The 18,581-nt window shown below is 38.1% G+C and overlaps 2 protein-coding genes and 1 non-coding gene across 5 annotated transcripts; 1 reads left to right on the forward strand and 2 right to left on the reverse strand.

The window, feature by feature from the left end:
• Positions 1 to 129: 129 nt before the first annotated feature.
• On the reverse strand, positions 130 to 232 carry LOC137730364 (U6 spliceosomal RNA). The gene has a single exon (XR_011068126.1). It is a non-coding gene; the product is annotated as a U6 spliceosomal RNA (small nuclear RNA).
• Positions 233 to 3,274: 3,042 nt separating this feature from the next.
• LOC137730099 (protein ALTERED PHOSPHATE STARVATION RESPONSE 1-like) lies at positions 3,275 to 7,815 on the forward strand. 3 transcript variants are annotated; one of them, XM_088678356.1, is made up of 7 exons: positions 3,275 to 3,354; positions 3,691 to 3,817; positions 3,930 to 4,858; positions 5,187 to 5,371; positions 5,518 to 5,738; positions 6,276 to 6,606; positions 7,223 to 7,815. In XM_088678356.1, exons 3-7 carry the CDS (start codon positions 4,072 to 4,074, stop codon positions 7,640 to 7,642), a joined length of 1,944 nt encoding a protein of 647 aa, XP_088534482.1. In that variant the 5' UTR covers positions 3,275 to 3,354; positions 3,691 to 3,817; positions 3,930 to 4,071; the 3' UTR covers positions 7,643 to 7,815. The 3 variants fall into 3 exon arrangements, with proteins under 3 accessions (XP_088534482.1, XP_068325264.2, XP_088534483.1); XM_068469163.2 differs by having other exon boundaries at positions 3,336 to 3,817; XM_088678357.1 differs by having other exon boundaries at positions 3,336 to 3,817; positions 7,226 to 7,815.
• On the reverse strand, positions 7,753 to 17,525 carry LOC137730098 (ABC transporter C family member 12). Its single transcript, XM_068469162.2, has 27 exons — positions 17,294 to 17,525; positions 16,469 to 17,009; positions 16,173 to 16,351; positions 15,876 to 15,915; positions 15,367 to 15,523; positions 15,111 to 15,225; positions 14,942 to 15,022; positions 14,772 to 14,796; positions 14,589 to 14,645; positions 14,331 to 14,396; positions 14,060 to 14,134; positions 13,789 to 13,896; positions 13,498 to 13,632; positions 13,257 to 13,363; positions 13,081 to 13,174; positions 12,763 to 12,930; positions 12,451 to 12,591; positions 12,061 to 12,261; positions 11,870 to 11,968; positions 11,242 to 11,780; positions 10,943 to 11,123; positions 10,513 to 10,836; positions 9,663 to 10,419; positions 9,438 to 9,559; positions 9,099 to 9,344; positions 8,462 to 8,891; positions 7,753 to 8,141 (listed from the first exon to the last, which is right to left on the reverse strand). The coding sequence occupies exons 2-27, from the start codon at positions 16,814 to 16,816 to the stop codon at positions 8,056 to 8,058; spliced, it is 4,881 nt and encodes a 1,626-aa protein (XP_068325263.2). The 5' UTR covers positions 16,817 to 17,009; positions 17,294 to 17,525; the 3' UTR covers positions 7,753 to 8,055.
• Between the last annotated feature and the right edge of the window lie 1,056 nt (positions 17,526 to 18,581).

The raw sequence follows: 18,581 nt of genomic DNA on the forward strand, positions 1-18,581 counted from the left end.
TTCTCAGCTGCTTGCAAACCGGTTCACTACTATCATATGTTGTACATAATCAAAAGACAATGAATTACTGGAGATAAGAGATACTTCCCGTAGCTTAATACAGCGGGAAGACGACAGAAAAACGACAAAAAAAATTTGGACCATTTCTCGATTTATGCGTGTCATCCTTGCGCAGGGGCCATGCTAATCTTCTCTGTATCGTTCCAATTTTATCGGATGTCCCCGAAGGGACAAACAGTGTCATGGAGCAAACGTATATAAAGCTTTGAAGATTTGCATGACTGACCGATGTGGGACAAGTGTTGCCTTGTTTTCAAGGCTCAGTTTTCCTTCTTTACTAGTCAGGAGTGAGGCCCCAGCCCAATCTCCTTCTGACAGACCCAATTGGCCTTTTTCTTCGTGGGTTGGATTCAATTTATTAGATTTAAATTACATTCTTCCTTTTCTTAGAGAAGCCCAAAGAAGAAGTAACACAAAGATATCAAACACGAACATAAACCTTTCGCCCCTTTTGATATCCAAACGGTCAATGGGGTGGATCAAACTTCAACTTCTAATTTTTATTGCAATTTTCAAGTTTTCATTGCTTCCTAGAAAAGAGTAAAATATAGAATTCATCCATGAATTCACACCTGAATTTAGAATTTGTTTCTCAACTACTTTTTCGTTAATCTACGTCTCTTGATTTGACAAAATAAGCATCATTCGTCTTTTTGGTGAATGTTATTAGCTTTTTTTGTTTAAAAAGGCTCATGCCACAGACGTGAGGTATTTTTCTTCAACGGTACATTGGGCGAGAAGAGAAGAGGGAAAATACTCACAAAAATAGATGGAGGTTATTTTGAGCAAATGGGCATTGGTGCGAGATGTTGGCGGTACTATTGTGGCAATGATGGCGGGAAGAGCTGAAGGAGTGCGATCACCATTTCAGGTGGAGCTGATGGCTCCCAGGCATGCATGTATGCATGCATGCATTATATTTAAAGGAGATTCAAGAGATAGATCACGTGCTTGAGGAACCCACCCAACAGTATCACCAACTTTTTAGAGAATAGCTCGCGCGTTTAATCTTTACAGTGTTGTACTCATTTTCCTTAGACAAATTGAAAGTTTTGGCAAGATTTATTGTGTTCTATCCTTCATATGATATGACGTTTAGTGTTTATGAATATCGTACCTTTAACATCATCATAGTCTCCCTCAACATCCTTAGTATTGTGTGTTGAAATAACTAGAGGAAAACTGCACAGAAGCTTTACTTGTACCAGCAACATCCACAAATCCTTCCAAGCACAAGTCATTGCTTAGGGCAATTGGGACGGCAACCATGGCAACACACCCCCTGTGGTCCAATACCGGAGGAAAGTAAATAAAACCAGTGTCACGTTCCTTTTTGGGTTGTGTGTTATGAAAACTACAAAAGGAAATAAAAGTGGATTCACGTGTTACTTGATATACCTATGAAAAAACACCTCATGTGCGTGACACGTGATCTTTTTGAACAAGAATGCTTGTGGCATTCACCAAAAGGACAAATGTTGCACGTTTTGGTAAAATAAGGAACATAAAATAACGGAAAATTAGTTCAAGGACGAAATCTAAACTCTGCTTCGAGTTCATAGATGAATTCTATAATGCAGTTCGCTGATACTTCTTTTCACTCGTAAATGTGAAGTCTTAATTCAATTCATATTAATACTATTCCATACTTTAATTTTGAATACTATAATCATAATAGAACACCACATTATAAAAAGAAAGATGAATTCAAAACTTAAAAAGTCATTCAAAAAGTAAACTTTGGAACTTTAGAAAACCCTAGTATTATTTTTCAATTCAATTCATGGTATTATTATTTTCAATATTTTTCAGCAAACCCTAGTAATGGTAAATACATTTTATTTATTTTATTATTATTATTATTATTATTATTTACTATTAAGGAGAGAAATGATGATTTAAAACTATTACAATAATATCAGAGACTAGAGTTTTGAACTCAGAAATTAGGACGCCAAGGTAGAAATCCAACATCCTATCCACTAAGATATTAGACTACATGCACGATCAAAGCCTAGAAACACCACATATCATGCTTTCTTAGAACCTAAGAAATAGAAGTTACTACAACTTTTTTTTGTTTAGGTACGACTAAAATACTTGAGAGAAGAAAAAAGTAGAGAAAAAGCCAACACCAGAAAGAAGATACAGCACAACTGGGTGACCCATCACCCTTAGGATAAGTTATTGCACAATGCTTTTTAAAAAGGAAATGGAAAATCAAATAGAAAGAATAAGAAAAGAATGACATTACCACACACACTGCACACAAGCTGGAAAAATTGTAGTTTAGAGCTTTTAAGAACAAAGCCACCTAACATCTCCGCCGCCCTCATTTGCATGCTAAAATGCGCACCTCTAGGTTTCACGCCACGGATACCAAGGCACGCAGGACGGTTATATAATGTTATTAATTCACTTTATGAGTAAAAGAAAGTTGATGCTTTGTCATAAGATTACATACTCATGCAGAACTTATACTTTTAATAATTTTTTGTTGTGACGTCATTTAAGTTTAACACATAGATAATACATATTAAGTGACGTAAGAATATATTAGTCATTAAGCTTAACATATGACAATTTACGTAAACATAACAGTGAAAAAATATATTAAGTGACATAAACGGTTGAGATCAACACGTTAATTTTCTAATGTAAAATTCACTCTCCATACCTCGTAGTTTTTTCGTTATTACAATACCTATGGAGCACGGAGAGGCCAACCCAAATGGAATCATGGCTGTCATTCATGATCGTGAATTGCTTCTTGGGTAAGTATTTTTATATGTTCTTGTGCTAAAATGCGCCGTCTTCCTCTATCTTGTCCTTGGATGCTTCACTTTCCCTCTTGGGTCTCGAGCTCATCTCTCTCTCTCCTTGCTTCTCTCTCCTCTCACCTCTTTGTGTGCTTGGAGAATGGTCTACATTTGAAAAGCATGGAAAAGGCAACACACATTTGTTGAAGAAGGTTCTACTTTCTACGACGACGTTTTGAAAGCCCAAATCCCTGCGGAGGCAGATTGTCTGCCCTTTTGTTAGGTGACATTCCCATCCTCTTTTATTTTGTGCTGTTACGGTTAAATCACGTCAATATTTTATGTTAATTTTTTTATAAAAATAATAAAATAATAAATAATAAAAATATAAAATATTAATATAACTTAACCGTAATCGTAAAAATAAGAGGAGATATAAAGGACACCCGACAGGAGGACAGACAATCTGCCCTAATCCCTGCTGCTACTAATAGCAGTGAGTGTCGTTTTACCGCTGTAGTTTTTTCTGGGCAAGGCAAATCTCTGCTCTTCTCTCTCTCCAACAGTTTCCATGTCAGACCCATTGTTTATCTTGCTGTCTTGCTTTCCTTTTTTTTTTTTTAGTAAATATTTTATTTGTTTTTATGAAAGTTTAAATTTTTATTTAACCAAATAAAAAAAGCTAACATTTTCAAAAACATCTCTGGAACTGCTTGGCAGAAAAACACTTCTCTGAAAAGCTGTTCTAAAACCCATTTATTTATATTTATTTTTTTAATTCCAGTTCTGTTTGATTATGGGGGATATGGAGATTTTGGGAAGTGGGTTACTTTTTTTTACTGATATTTTTGTTTTCTTTGGGGACTTGAAGCTCCGGAAGTGTGGATGCATGCAGTGCAAAGATAGCAGATTCATGATTTGGAGGATGAGACCTTTGATTCACTGGTGAAAGATGCCAACCTTATCTGTGTATGCTTGAAAATTCACTGAGAAGAAAGGTACCCACTTTACTTTTTCTCTTTTTCTTGTTACTTCTACAACCTCTGAAGCCTTCTGGTTTATGAAGATTTTGAATTTGTTGGGTTTTTATTTGTTTATTATTATTTTCAGTGACCAGATTAAAGGGAATGCATGTAGTGGAAATTGTGAAAATTGGATGTGGAAGTTCTACTGTAGTTTCTTGGTATGATGAATTCGCAAACTAGGAAGAAGAGATTGTGTTGTTTTTGGTAGAATTTGTTAATTTGGAAAGATGGGTTGTGTTGCATCTAGGATTGATAAGGAAGAGAGGGTGAGGGTTTGCAAGGAGAGAAAGAAGCTAATGAAACAGTTGGTAAGGTTTAGAGGTGAATTTGCTGAGGCACAATTGGCTTACTTAAGATCATTGAGGAACACTGGATCAACACTTAGACAATTTACCGAGTCGGAGATGTTGGAGCTTGATAATACTGCTGCATACGGCTTGGAGTTGCCAGCTTCACCACCTCCCCCTTTGCCTCCTTCTCCGCCGCCACCACCTTTGAGCCCTGATTCGAGAAAGTTGGATGATAGTCACAGAATAGAAGTTGGTCAAGCGGAATACATAGAACATACTGAGGATGGTAGCAGCACTCCACCACCTCCTCCAAACCTGAGCCCTTTGTGGGAGCCTTGGGATCTTTTTCACTCTTCCTCACCAGAGCATCATAAACATGATGAAACGGTGGAATCACTTGAGATAAAAAGGGAAGAGACTAAGATGGAATTTAAGGAAGACGAACAGGAAGAGGAAACGGTTGCTAATGTTGTGAATTCGCCACCTAAGAACCTGCAGCTCGCAGAAGCCATTGTGGAGGATGTATCAGTGAAAAAGTGGCATACTAAGGACACTGCAGATGTGCCCATGGTACTATGGAGAAGCAAGAAGACCTTGGACGGTATATCTAAGGTGTTAGATGATTATTTTCTGAAATCATCAGATGGTTTAAAGGAAATTGCTGTTCTTATGGACATCAAAGGAAGGGACATGTTTCTGCCACTCAGTACTAGCGAAAGAAAAAGTAATTGTTGTCGATTTTTGGATTTGGTTTCTCTTACACGTTCTCTTTTTATTTCTTGATAATTTTTACTTTTGACAGAAACACAAACTTTATAACAAAGTTGGAGAAAAGTAAATGTAGCATGGTAGAGAAGTTTGTAAAATTAATTTTTACACTTCTAACTCGAAGATACATATCACATTAAAGTCAAAATTCCACATGTATTACTTCTTTACAACACTCTGTTATTGTGCAGCTTAATGCAGTCTCTATGTCTGTGTACTTGTGTTTACTGGCTATTTCACTTATTAAGCTCTTCCACATATTTTCTTTGCTGTGCGATTTACAGGGGAGAGGTCCAATTCCACAAAGGTCTTTAGTGCATTCCCATGGAGCTGGTCTTCTAGGTCACTTCAATTTCCTAAAGATGTGGATGAGTCTAGTGGTCCAAATGAACCATGCAGGCCAGGAGCTCATTGCATCACACTGAAAAAATTATATGATCACGAAAAGAAACTTTACAAAGAAGTTAAGGTAAGAATAGTAATTGACTAGGGTATCCAGTGAAGATAATCGGAATGTGTATTTAAATATCACAAACTAGCCTCGTTCCCCTTCTCCTAATTCTCCTTTTCCAGCTAGCCTTGTTTCTAGAGAATTTAATCATTTTTATTGTGCAGGAAGAAGAGTATACATTTGAGCACGATAGGAAATCCAAATTACTGCAAAAACAAGAGGATGGAAACAATGACCGGACCAAGACTGAGAAAATTCGGTTTAGCGTTGAGAGTTTGGAGTCTGAAATCTTACGTCTTCAGGATTCAATCAGCACTACTTGTTCTTCAATAGTGAAGCTCATAGATAATGAGCTGTATCCTCAGTTGGTCACGCTAACTTCCGGGTATTGTTGAGATTATGAAAGCCATTGTTTTTTTCTTGGTCTAGAAAAATAATATGGATGCTATTCTATTAGCTTTAAATTATGTAGGACATTAGAATGTATAAAGTACTCTTGATCACTCAGGGAAAATTGTTCATCATGATGACGCAAGTTATCATTTTTTTCTGTTCTCATTCATCTCAGTCACCTTAGTTATCAGACTGTGATGACATCATATCCTACTCATGTTTCTATAAATGTCATTAGTACTCTTTCCTTCACACTTTTCTCTTGCATACAGCGGGGTGTTTAGTAGTCTTTCTAGTTGATTCCAACCAAGTAGCGAATAAATGGAACAAGAAGTTGTTTTATCCCTAAGCACCTTTTACTGAAGAAAAGCTTGATTTAATCGTATTTGTTTTGTCTTCAGAATTAAAGTTGCCATACCCTGAAGATGGAATTCTCAACTGCCCTTCTGCACCTTTTAATGGAATGTATTGAAACACTTCCCTGCTTATTTGTATCCTGAGATGTCTTCTTTGTATGGCCCTCTTGCAGGCTTTTGCACTTGTGGAGAACGATGTATGAATGTCACCGAGTTCAGCATTATGTTTCCCAGCAGTTGAATATTCTTACTGATATTCAAAAGCTAAACTTGAGTAGCAACTATCATCGCCAAGCTGCAGTTCAACTAGAAACCGAGGTCTCTTGTTGGTACGACAGCTTCTGCAAAGTCATAAAATCTCAAAAAGAGTATGTTAGAACACTTTCCAGGTGGATCCAACTTACTGACAGTCTTGTCGATGATGATCGAAAGAGTCTGTACTCATCTTCTGTTCACCGCATATGTGAACAATGGAATCTTGCCTTTGAAAGATTACAAGATAAGGTACTTCTGTTAAAACCTTATGTTGGCTATCACTGATTTTCCAGAAAATCTAACGTTCCTAAAAAGAAAATTCTTGATGATCTTATCTACAAGCTACTATATAAATGTTGTCGCTAAAAGCGGAGTGCACCATTAGATATGTTCCCATTACTCGTTTTGTCGGAGGAAGGTAAATTGCACATGGTAGTGGAAAGGACGACCTGGTCTATGTTTTTCAGTGTTTCTCACTTGTTTAACAAAATACAAGGAGTTGGACGTTTGCTGTGCTGAGGCAAAACATGTGGTTGGCTTTTGACGGAAAAACAAATTTACGTGCATTTCTTGTTGCATATGATGAGAATGGAGAGGGTATTTGATAAGAGTATTAGATGTTGAGGTATTAGGCGATCAAGATGTACTAAGATGTGGAAATTAGATGAATCAATTGTGATTTAGATATAGTTCATATCCTTGCAAGTATTTTGAAGTTAAGAATAACTGATTACTATTATGAACCATTCTATTTCGTATCCTAGTTTGTGCTTGGCGTTGGTACTTTTAACTCTGAAACTATAAATTACCTCCTGTGCTGTTTTATGTGGGGAGCTTTTACTTTTTATGCTTTTTGCGCTTGCAGGAGGCAGCAGAGGCCATTAAGAGCCTTCTAGCAGCCATCCACTCGATTGTCATGCAGCAAGAAGAGGAGCACAATCTGCAGAAAAAATACGAGAAACTTGACAAAAGGCTGCAAAAGGAGTTAGATTCATTAGTTGAGATGGAGGAAAGGAGCGCTGCCGAAGATGAGTACTCCAGTTTAGGCCCTAAGCATCCATTGTCACTTAAGCGTGCTAAAACTGAAGCCTTAAAGAAGCAAGTGGACAGCGAGAAGGCTAAATATCTTAACTCGGTCCAGGTTAGTAAGGCCATGACATTGGAAAACCTGAAAACGAGCCTTCCTAATGTATTCCAAGCGTTAATGACGTCTTCAAGTCTCTATGTGGAAGCCATTGAGTCTTTTGATTCCACTTCTGAAATTGCACTGCCCAAAACTTCATAGATTTATACATAACAATCCTGAGGATTTTGTTAGATTGGCTGATCTTAATTGCTTTTTCAAGATGCAGTTAGTGCTGTATTGCCCTAGTAACCATTTCTGTCCCAAGAAACTAGAGAAGGGGATGGGGGAACGTTTATAAATCACATCGGAATGAAGTTTACAACTTTGATTACTGTCTTCGGAATCATTTGAATCTAAAATTAGCAAAAGAATGTCAAAGTAATATTAAGCAGTACGCATACTTGCAGAAAAAACTGAAATATCTTTCCTTCGAAAATATAGATTTGCTGTTGTTCATAACGACTTATGGATTGTAGCTAAAAGCAGAGATGATAACTCCCTTCTGCTTGTTGCAATTTGGACATCTGAAAATCCTTGGCCTGCACAAATATGAAACATTTCTTGCTCTCTGTTCAACTCCAATCTATGGCTTTGTCTTCAAAGTCTTCTTCTAACGGGTGAAGTCTGTTGTGAGCCAGCCTGCCCATCACAGCCATACCTGAAACAAAAAGTCGATATTTGATGACGAAATATCGAAAGGAAGTTGATTTCTGCACATCCCTTTGGGACAAAATGCTTGTGCAGAAATCATTTCCCGAAACAAAAAAAAGCACATCTAAATTTAAGACACTAGAATGCGCCCCTCTTGACGCAACTATCTCCTGTTGTTCAGTCCACGCTATATCGTTTGTGTTCTTTGAGTGTTTGCGATTTTACGCTCTCTATCTCGTTGAACCATTTTCGGCATCAAAATACACGGTTTTGTACTTTGTACTACTATGTATTACAATGTATAGGTACATGAGTTCAAGATTTTACCTTCTATTACTCTGAAGAAAGCCGACCACCATCCTTCCCTTGGTATATTGTGTTGATTCAGTGTGTCGTCTATATCTTTGTCATGCTTCCCTTCCAAAACTCCCTGAAGTGTTATTACTGCATCATTTGTTTTCATGATGATATTGTTTTTGTCTTCAATGTCCATTCCTCGAAGGTCGTTTTGCGAAGAAGTGAGACTAACAGCTAAGGCTAACTGGGCAGCAGCGGCCCAGCGCGAAGAGGCTAACCATCCCCTCTGGCTCTGACCAGCCAGCTGCTCCGTTCGGTCTCTAACCACCTTATTCAGTTTACCTCCGAATACCAGGCCGCGCAAGTATTCAGCATTCGCTGGTCCCGTGCTCTTGACCATCTTGGAGAAGGCACTCTCTTCGTTTGATAGGAGTTTGTCTGGGGAGTCATGTTCCAGGACCTAAATGGAGAGGACGAAAGTTATGAGTTTGAGTACTCGGAAAATTGGTAAAACATTATTGTATGAGCCCGATACGATCTTCCTCTCACAAAATGCACATGGGAACCGTTTTTACATAGCGGAACCTACATGCATATCCTGAGAGGGAGGTTACATTTGACGGGCTCACACAAGGATTCCTGCTTGCATTAAAGTGAGGGCACATACCTGACCGGCATCCAGAACCAGAATTCGATCACAGTCAATTATGGTATTTAATCTGTGAGCAATAACGAGCATGGTGCACGATTTGAACTCTTCGCGAATGGTTTTCTGGATAAGAGCATCAGTCCCAACGTCGACAGCAGCAGTTGCTTCATCAAGAACAAGAATCTTTGATCTTCGCAGCAATGCTCTAGCAAGACTTAATAGTTGCCTCTGCCCAACGCTAAAGTTTTCGCCTCCTTCGGAAACCTTGATGCAATAAAGATAGGTTAAAACTTACTAGTAAATTGTCACTTTTCAATGCTCACTTAAGCAGCTTCAACTTAACAGATGTACTTATACCTCAGCATCCAGACCGAGAGAATTCCGCCTAATGACATCCTTTAGATGTGCCCTCTCTAGAGCTTCCCAAAGGTCAGCGTCGGTATGCTCGCTGAAGGGATCAAGGTTAAACCGCACGGTTCCTAGACGAGAGATGATGGAAATCAGTTAGAATGCTGCATTATATGTATATAGGTTGAAAATATCAGCTCAATCAAAGTACATATAGGTTGAATAAGTGCATACCTGAAAAAAGAACCGGTGACTGGGGTATGATACTAAGAACTTTTCGCAAATCCGTCAGTCCAAACTTGGAAACATCACAACTATCTATCAAGATTCTTCCCTTTTCGATTTCTACTATCCTAAACAATGCATTAATCATGCTAGATTTCCCTGCACCAGTTCTTCCGACTATTCCTAGCTTTTCACTCGCAGAAACTGTAAAAGATAATCCGTGCAATACCGGAGGAAGTCCAGGCCTATAACGCAGGACGACATCTTCAAACTCAATTGATCCTGACGATGGCCACCCAGGTTGGGGACGGTTGCTTTCAATTACAGCCGGCGCCTCAGAAGGCAGTTCTATATAGGATCCAACACGCTCAACGGCATTTAAACTATTTTCAGCCCGGCTGGCTGTCCTGAGAACACCGCTCAACAAATTTGTGATATTTAAAGTATAAGTGAGAAGTAGACCCATTGTAGATGCAAATGCTACTTTGTTTTCTGCTCTTCCGTTTTGCATGACAGCAAAGCTTGCTATCAACCAAATCATCAGACCTCCGAGCGTTTCCAACCTAATCGTAAGCCAGCGATTTGAACTGATATTCACAAGGGTGAATCTGATGTTCTTGTCCATGGACCTTCCGCTAATGTTGGCCATCCGATCATACGCTTTGTAGGCGCGAATGGTTGACAAACCATTCAATGCCTCTCCAAATTGTGCATAAACAGGAGATCTGCTAATGGAATCCAAGCGTTTCACTTCACGGGATGTGCTCTGTAAAACGCATAGATAAGTATAAAGATTTTATGAATGATGATACTAAAGAAACGGAAGAACTAATAAAGATCGATACTATGTCAAACTTACCTGATAAAAAAGATAGGCTGCATAGAACAAAATCAGAAGTGGCATTATGGCCCAGAGGGATATTGTGCTCACAATGCCTATGAGCACAAAAGTTGAAAAGAGCTGCCATACTTGACCCATAAACATGTTCACAACCATTGCTACGCCGCGATCTATGTCACCCAGATCTTTTGCAAACCTATTGATTATCCGTCCTGTTGGATTAGTGTGGAAGAATACCATTGGAGCTCTCATTATAGCATTAAGCAGAGCATCGTGCAATCTTCTGGCTGCACGAAGGCTTGACGTGATTAACCAAAAAGAGTTCGTCAGGGTCACTATTACCTGAATCAAGCAAATTCAGATTTAAGTATTTTATGGAAAAACTGAATAAAATGATGTAGCTAACATGCAAAAGTGAGAATCTGCTCCCAGTTACGCGTCGGCTCACCTGACCAAATGACAGAAGACCATACACAAGAATGAAGAATCCAGGTTTATAACTCTTCGATGTGCTTTTTGATGTCCAAACACTTAACCATGTGCTGCTCGAAACTCGAAGAACTTCTGTTAATGTATAACACGCAAATAGAACCATGACCACCCATAGCCCTCCTAATGCATTTTTGTATCTGCAACAAGAACGAAGAGACTCAATTCATTCATCGATGCGTGATGATCAGATTAAGAACTTGCCACTGGCAATAAATATTGTCAAAAAAGACTAAAAGCATTCACGACTGGTATTACCTCATTAGAATTTTCCAACTGACAATGCCTGTTTCCCTTTCCTCTTGTTTAATGAGTACGGATTTCGCCCCTTTCCCTTTCTTTGGGTTGCTTGCATCTTTTGGCAACTCATTCGACACCCCATTGGAAGTAGGTGTTGAGCTCTCATGGTCATCATTTTCACTCTCTTCCTTTTCTTCGACATGTGCTTCCATTTTCCCTGCATTTTCCATTAGCTTCTGGAACAGCGTACTGCTTTCAGAGAGCTCCTTAAAGGTTCCCTCACCTTTAATCATACCTTCAGAGACTAAAATAATATGATCCACTTGAGGAAGAAAATGTAGCTGATTTGTGACCAGCACCCGAGTTTTCCCGTGCAACTCTTCCTTGATACAGCGGTTGAAAACCTCTCTCGCCACATGAGCATCTAGAGCACTTAACGGGTCGTCAAATATGTAAACATCTGAATCAGAATATACAGCTCTAGCCATTGAAACTCTTTGCTTTTGACCGCCACTAATATTCACCCCTCTTTCACCTATCTCTGTTAGATCTCGACCCTAGAACATAAGTGTAGTAGTTAACTAATCAAGACCTTTACATGCTAGAGCAGTACTTGAAAGCCTAAAAATTCACACAATCCACTTACTGGAAGTAAGTCTAGATCATGCTGTAACTCGGTCAAATCAATGGCCTTCCAATATCGTGCAGATTCGAATTTAGATCCAAATAATATATTTTCGCGTACCTAGAAAAATGAATTTTGTAAGCTCAGAAGTGCACATAGGGGTCACAAGATTAAACATTGGTGGTACTCAAATAAGAGAAGCCGTGACTCACAGTAGCGTTGAAAATCCATGAAACTTGGGGAACATAAGCTACAGTCCCCCTGATTACAACACTGGCAACTGTTCTGGGAGGCAGCTCACCAAGCATGGCTGATACCAGCGATGTCTTCCCTTCTCCAGTTCCACCAACAACTGCTACTAAGCTGCCAACTGGTATATCTAAGTTGATGTTCGATAATGTGGGATTCTCTGCCTGAAAAAGAAAAAAAAAACAAAAAAAAACAAAAAAAAAAGAGAAGAAGATAAGAGGCATGCTTGATACTCAGTATCAAGTACGAACAAATATTCCCGGGATTTCTACACATTTTCTTATGCAACATTTCAACGTAACTAAGAATGTACTATATATATATATATATATATATAATCATCAAGCGCTGACCTTTGAATCCCATGAAAAGTACCCATCCTTAATTGAGATGGCTGGAAGCCCTGGTTCAGCAGGCAAGTTTGGTACTAGAATTCTCTCCTCAGTTAAAAATAGTTCCTCCAAACGTTGTAACGACACATTTGCATTCACAACCTGTTAAATTAGAGCAGAGTTACAAACTCACGAGGATGAGGAGAAACTAGGTAACATTCCATTAAGCACAAACGAAACATATATTACACGTTGAAAGGAGACCATACAGGTTTAGATGTTAAGCCAAAAGCAGGAAGTCAGATAAGTGAACAGGTAAGAAACTAATGGTACCTGACTTAGTAAGCTAGGCAGCATGTTTAGAGGAAACCGTAGCACTGCAAAAAGAGAAAGGGACGTAAATGCCCTTGCAGGTGTCAATTCGCCGCCAAGAGCAGTGAACACCCCGAACGATGTTAATGTCACAACAACTGGGATGCTGTTCAGTATAAAACTGTTAAACTGCAAAAATGGTGGCATCTGGTCAGAGAAACTCTACGGTCACGAATGAGATAGTCCTCAGAAAATGTGTTATCCACCAAATCTATTGACACAATTGTGCTTTAGGTGTTTAGGGAAATAAAATTTTCAGGACGATGTGCTGTGCCTTACAGAAGATAGTAATTGCGCTTTACGGAACCTTGACAACTCATCATTCCTTATACTTTGAACCCGGTGTTGGAAACTTGTCTCCCAGGCGTAACATCTGAAACATTTTATTTCAGACGAATGTGAATGGCTTGCTATCTAGAAATGTAAAGGGAAGCTGCAACCAAATTCAACCATACTTCACTGTATCCATGGCTGCCAAAATTTCATTCATGAGGCCAACTCTCTTGTCAGTTTGCTGTAGTCCATCCTTTGTCAGTTTTCGCATTTTGCTGATCACAAATGTCTTTTCACAAAGGAGTTTAAAACAAATGAGTCATTTACACAAAAACATGTAACGTTATGGAAGCCTAAGCTTAACTTTCGTAGCAAAGTGGTAATCTAAACAGACTTTTGGTAGAAAAAGAACCGAGTCCGTACCTGTATGGGGATCATGAGAACCAGCATTCCTGATCCAATGAGTGATGCCACACCTAGTTGCTGGTAAAGAAGAACCATAGCTACAGTGATACGAAAAGGAGCTGACCACAATCCATGAAGTTGTTGACATATTTGCTAAATCATGAGAAAGCCCATATCAGTTATAAATCCACAATTCAATAAAATTACTTGAAATACAGCGTTTCAAAGAATTAGAAATGGAATTTCCATTTAATAGAAAACAAGACATCAGAAAAACTGTCTCGTACCCAATCTATGTCTAGAGCATACCTGAAGTGCATTAGCATCTGTTGACATCATATTTGTTATCTTCCCAGATGGAAACTTCTTACGGCCTTCATGAGTTATTCTTATAGATTTACGGAATATAGCAGCAACCTACAACAAGGGAAAACAAAAGCAACCAACTTTTCATGAATCACACAACAGGAAACGGAGTTGGGAACTTGAGCTGACCGAAAATTCATTGCAGACAGAAAGAGAATAATAAAAATAAATTAAAATGTACCAACGAATTAGTTTTATATTTATAAAACATTACCAAAGTTGATCTGAGCCTAAAACCGACCCGCATAACATTCTGGAAATACTGAGCTTCACAGAGCACACCAAGTGACTGGACAAAGATGAATAAACTTGTCAAGATAATTCACGTCGTCTTTGAAATATGCTGCACATTTAACTTCTCAGTTCTTGGTTACTCAATTAATCATCCATTTTCCTTAAAGTTAACGCAGGTCAATTAGCTGTTGCTTGCCAGAAAAAGTTGAAAACATGATGTTACTTGAGAAAGTAAAAGACGAAAACCATACCACACCAGCGAAAATTGAGAAAGCATAGATGTAACCAATCCAAGTCGGATCGCCTTGTTGCATTGACTGCACACCATAATGCGACAATTATGAACTCTCATGTCGAAACACAAGCTAATAATAACTTACAAATTCTTGAAGAATATTAGCATTGAAACTTCATAGACTCGAACATGAATTCCTTGAACCACTTTCGATACAACAAACTGTAATATGGTAGAAGCGAATACTAATGATGCTTTGGCGAGAAAGACTGACCTGCAAGAGATGACTTAGTAGAACCGGACCCGCAAACTGAGAAAGATCATTTCCAATCTACAAGATGTTCAAGGTAATAAAACTTTAGAGGCAGATAAAGGGATGCTTGTGAAATTTACTCAACAAATACTTTCTGAAAATATTTTGCCTTTCGACTTTATAAACTGGCTATATGTTCATTACCTTGAATAAGCCTCCCCACCAGAACCTACACAGAATATTCGACAAAATCGATTCAAATAAGATAGAAATGAAATAAAGTGTTACAAAATAGGGTGTTTTATCAAAACCAACTTATTGCTAGAACTGAGAACTTATTCAAAATTCACAAAAAATCGTAGTTTAAACATTACCTTCCTCCAAGGCTACAGTTCAATGCTCTTAGAAGCCATGGCTTGGGCCTTTGAGATTCTTTATCCCAACATGTCTGGAACCTGCAAACTCAAAACTGTTATGCATGTTCTGCGCTGGACATACGAAATTATGTCGAAGCAACTGAAAAGGAGGCAACATGAAGCGAACTTTTTAATTAGTGTCTCAGTCTGATCCCACGTATCCAACTTCCAAACATCTGATTCGGTGATGGGTTTTCGATACCCTAGCTGCATGAGTGGAGTCATCCATCCGAAATATATTCCTACAGAGATGCACAAGAAAATAGTAAGTAGCTCTAGAACACATAAAGCATCCACCAAAACATAAAGAAAAGAAACTTAAAGACCCTCAACCAAAGTTATAAAACTGTGGATTAATTATGCCAAGTTCAAGAATTACTTACTGGAAAATATATTAACATGTCTTTCAGGGCAAATTTGTTCTTCTCCAGGTAGTGCTTCATATTCGACATTATCAAGAGGCTCAGATTGAAGAGGAATGTAACCCGGATAAGGATCCAAATTAGGAATATAAACGAGAAGTAGAATTCCAAACAGCACCTACATCAGAACAAGAACCGTAGACCAAAATGTAATTAGCATTATACGAAATGATCGGAAACAATGAACTAAGATCTAAGTTTTGTAAAAGTATAACCGGCTTAGGTGTAAATTTTAAATTTCTTCGACAAACTAATGAGATATAAATTACTCAACGAAGTAGAGCAAGGTCTAGAGGCTTATCAGCCAGAAAATATTCAGACAGAAAGGCTGTCAGCCTTAATTTGGAGACTACAATATTATGATGGGAGATGAAAGATGAAGAAAAAGGAAAAAGATTTTATTGATCTAACAACTTATACACAAGCAATAAAATGAAGAAAACATAATTAGTTCAGAAATTGGGACAAACCTGGCAACAGACCGTGCTTATATACATATACAGAGTACCTCTGCAAGAGTGAAACAAAAACGAAGAATAAAACCACTCAGCAACGACTTATATGATAATCATTTCCGAATATTCTTTCATCTTTAAACACAAGGGCATTGTCTGAAATTGGTTTAGTTAACCATTATTCCCAAAAGTTAAAGTTCTTACGATGTAAGATGAACACTTATTGTATATAAGAATATTCTCCTTCATGTGTGGACCTTCAAACAACACTGAAAATAAAGCATCTGGTAAGTGAAGAGGAGGAAAAATAACCTGGTGTAGTAATCTGCCACTGAAAGAATAAGGTTTAGCACCACAGCATCTCCCACCAAGACATAAATGACTCCAAACCTTACATACCACCGGAATTCCTTTATGTATATCTTAGTCTCCAAGCCAATCATAATTAGCATGGAGCACCAAGCAATTGCCTCAATGACTGCAGAAGTCATCTGCAAGCGGTTACACTACATGCGTAAGCTTCATTTCGTATCAAAATTTACTGTAGATTCCTATCAATAAGGCACATATCAAAAGTAGCACAAAACAAGAAAATAAAAACAACCCACCTCAAAAGGAGCAGAGCCAGATTGTGTGTTCAAGTTAAAATATGACATGCCCATCAGCAACCTCAGTAAGGGCTGTGCAGTGAAGTAACCAGCCAACAAACCCAAAATGTAATTGTAGTAATTCGACCTCAATCGAAACCTCCGGGCTTTTGAACTCATCTTGATCATCCATATCCGGTACCAGCAAAGGCCCATAAGAACCAAGTGAGAAATGCAGATGGCCAGGGAGTCAATTGCACAAGGAGTGTATGAGCCAAAAGCACTTGCTGCTTTAGCTGCCCACACCCAATTAGCTCCTGGTTGGCAATACCAATCTATTGGCTCAAAAACCATGGCTTGTGGCGGCATGCTCGCAATCCAATACAATTAACTTCCTGCCTATACCCGAGGCTCAGAAATTTGGGGTATACAACCCCAAAACAGATGTTCACTACTGAAGGCACACTACAAGTACAAACTCATACTTCTTAATGCAATCTTACTTAATCTCAAATTTCTTAATTACTTCACAAGGAAATAATTTCTCACACAGAAGCACTTCCTGCAATATTAACAAACACACTAATTTCAAAACATGAAAAAGCAGATTCAAAGATTCAATTTTTGTATAGAAATAAGCCAAAAGCACTAGCTGCTTAATGTGTGAGCCAAAAGCACTTGCTGCTATAGCAGCCCACACCCCATTAACTTCTGGTTGACAATAATAAATAGAATCAAAGATTCAATTTTTGTATGCATCAAAAACCCACCTCCATTTTCATAGTTTGTAATCTAATTATATCAACAAATAAACAAAGAGAAGTGGAAAGAGAAGAAAGCCGTCACCTTTGAGCTCAGTTGCAGAGGAAAAAGAGAACCCAAAAATCCCGAAAAATGGGCAACAAGTTAAAGCAGAGAAAATTATATATTCAACGTCCAAAACGCAAATTTCCAAATTCAATACGTAGCAACGATATATTTATTTATTTATAAATTAAAGAGTAGCAAATAAACAACACTAATCAGTCACTGCACACGTCACGGCTTACGGAAACCACACTCCATTCACTGGGAAAACGACATGAAATTGAAATCAAAGAGATTAAATAATTGGCGGGTATTTGGAACCGCATATATCATGCTGGTTTGGTAGTGACACCCTCACGAGTCAGCCAAATGAGAGGATTCGGTTCCGGACCACAAGATGCCGAGAGGATCTAAATTCTGTCGACAATACATGATCTTTGTTTATGGAATACGATGAGTGTGTGACTTCTGAGAAAAAGTTCTCGATTAGAGATAACAACTTTTTTTTATCATTGAACAAAATCTTGAAGGTAAACGCTTGTATATCTTTTTTTATTTTTATTATTACGTAATATATATGATCAAAGAGATGGACAGATGCAAACAATTATATAGACAAAGATTGTCTGCCCTCCAACTTCCGTGTCCTTCTGTTTGTGTGGTTACGGTTAAGTCACGTCAACATTTTATATTACTATTTATTTTTGTCTTATTATCTTTATAAAAAAAAATAATATAAAATGTTGACGTGGCTTAATCGTGACCACACAAAACAGGAGGGCACGGGAGGGCAGACAATCCTTATCCCAATTATATAGGCGCTAAGGAATGTTATAGTTACGACGCTTGACTATGGAGCTGAGGCAATCTAATAGAGAGGCTAAAGCTCCAAAAGTTCAAAAATAGTTTGAAATGCCAAAAAACTAATCTTCAATAGATGACTAGGTTCCTAAGCTATAATTCTATGAGCCCAATAAACCATTATTCGGCTCAAGGCGCGTTAGGTTGGCCAAGTGTAGGCCACCTATCAGCCATTTTTAGGACAACTCTTAAGATGCAATAATTAATTTAAATTCAACGAGTATATATAAAAACATTCAACGGTAGTTTCATTAAATTAATCAACAAATTCAAAGTATAAACTTAAAATTAATAAATTATTGAGAGGACTATGTTTAACTCCTTCCGTTAGAAATTATTTTTTTGCAAAACTATAATCTGGATTGACCTATGTTTAGCCCATTCAATTGGAAATAACCTCAAATCCTAAGAATTAGTATGTAATGATTGGAGACTTGGTCCACTAGAGCTTTTGAATTAAATAATT

This window comes from Pyrus communis, chromosome 10, assembly GCF_041283825.1.
Source record: "Pyrus communis isolate YQ-2024b chromosome 10, ASM4128382v1, whole genome shotgun sequence".
NCBI classification, from domain to species: domain Eukaryota; kingdom Viridiplantae; phylum Streptophyta; class Magnoliopsida; order Rosales; family Rosaceae; genus Pyrus; species Pyrus communis.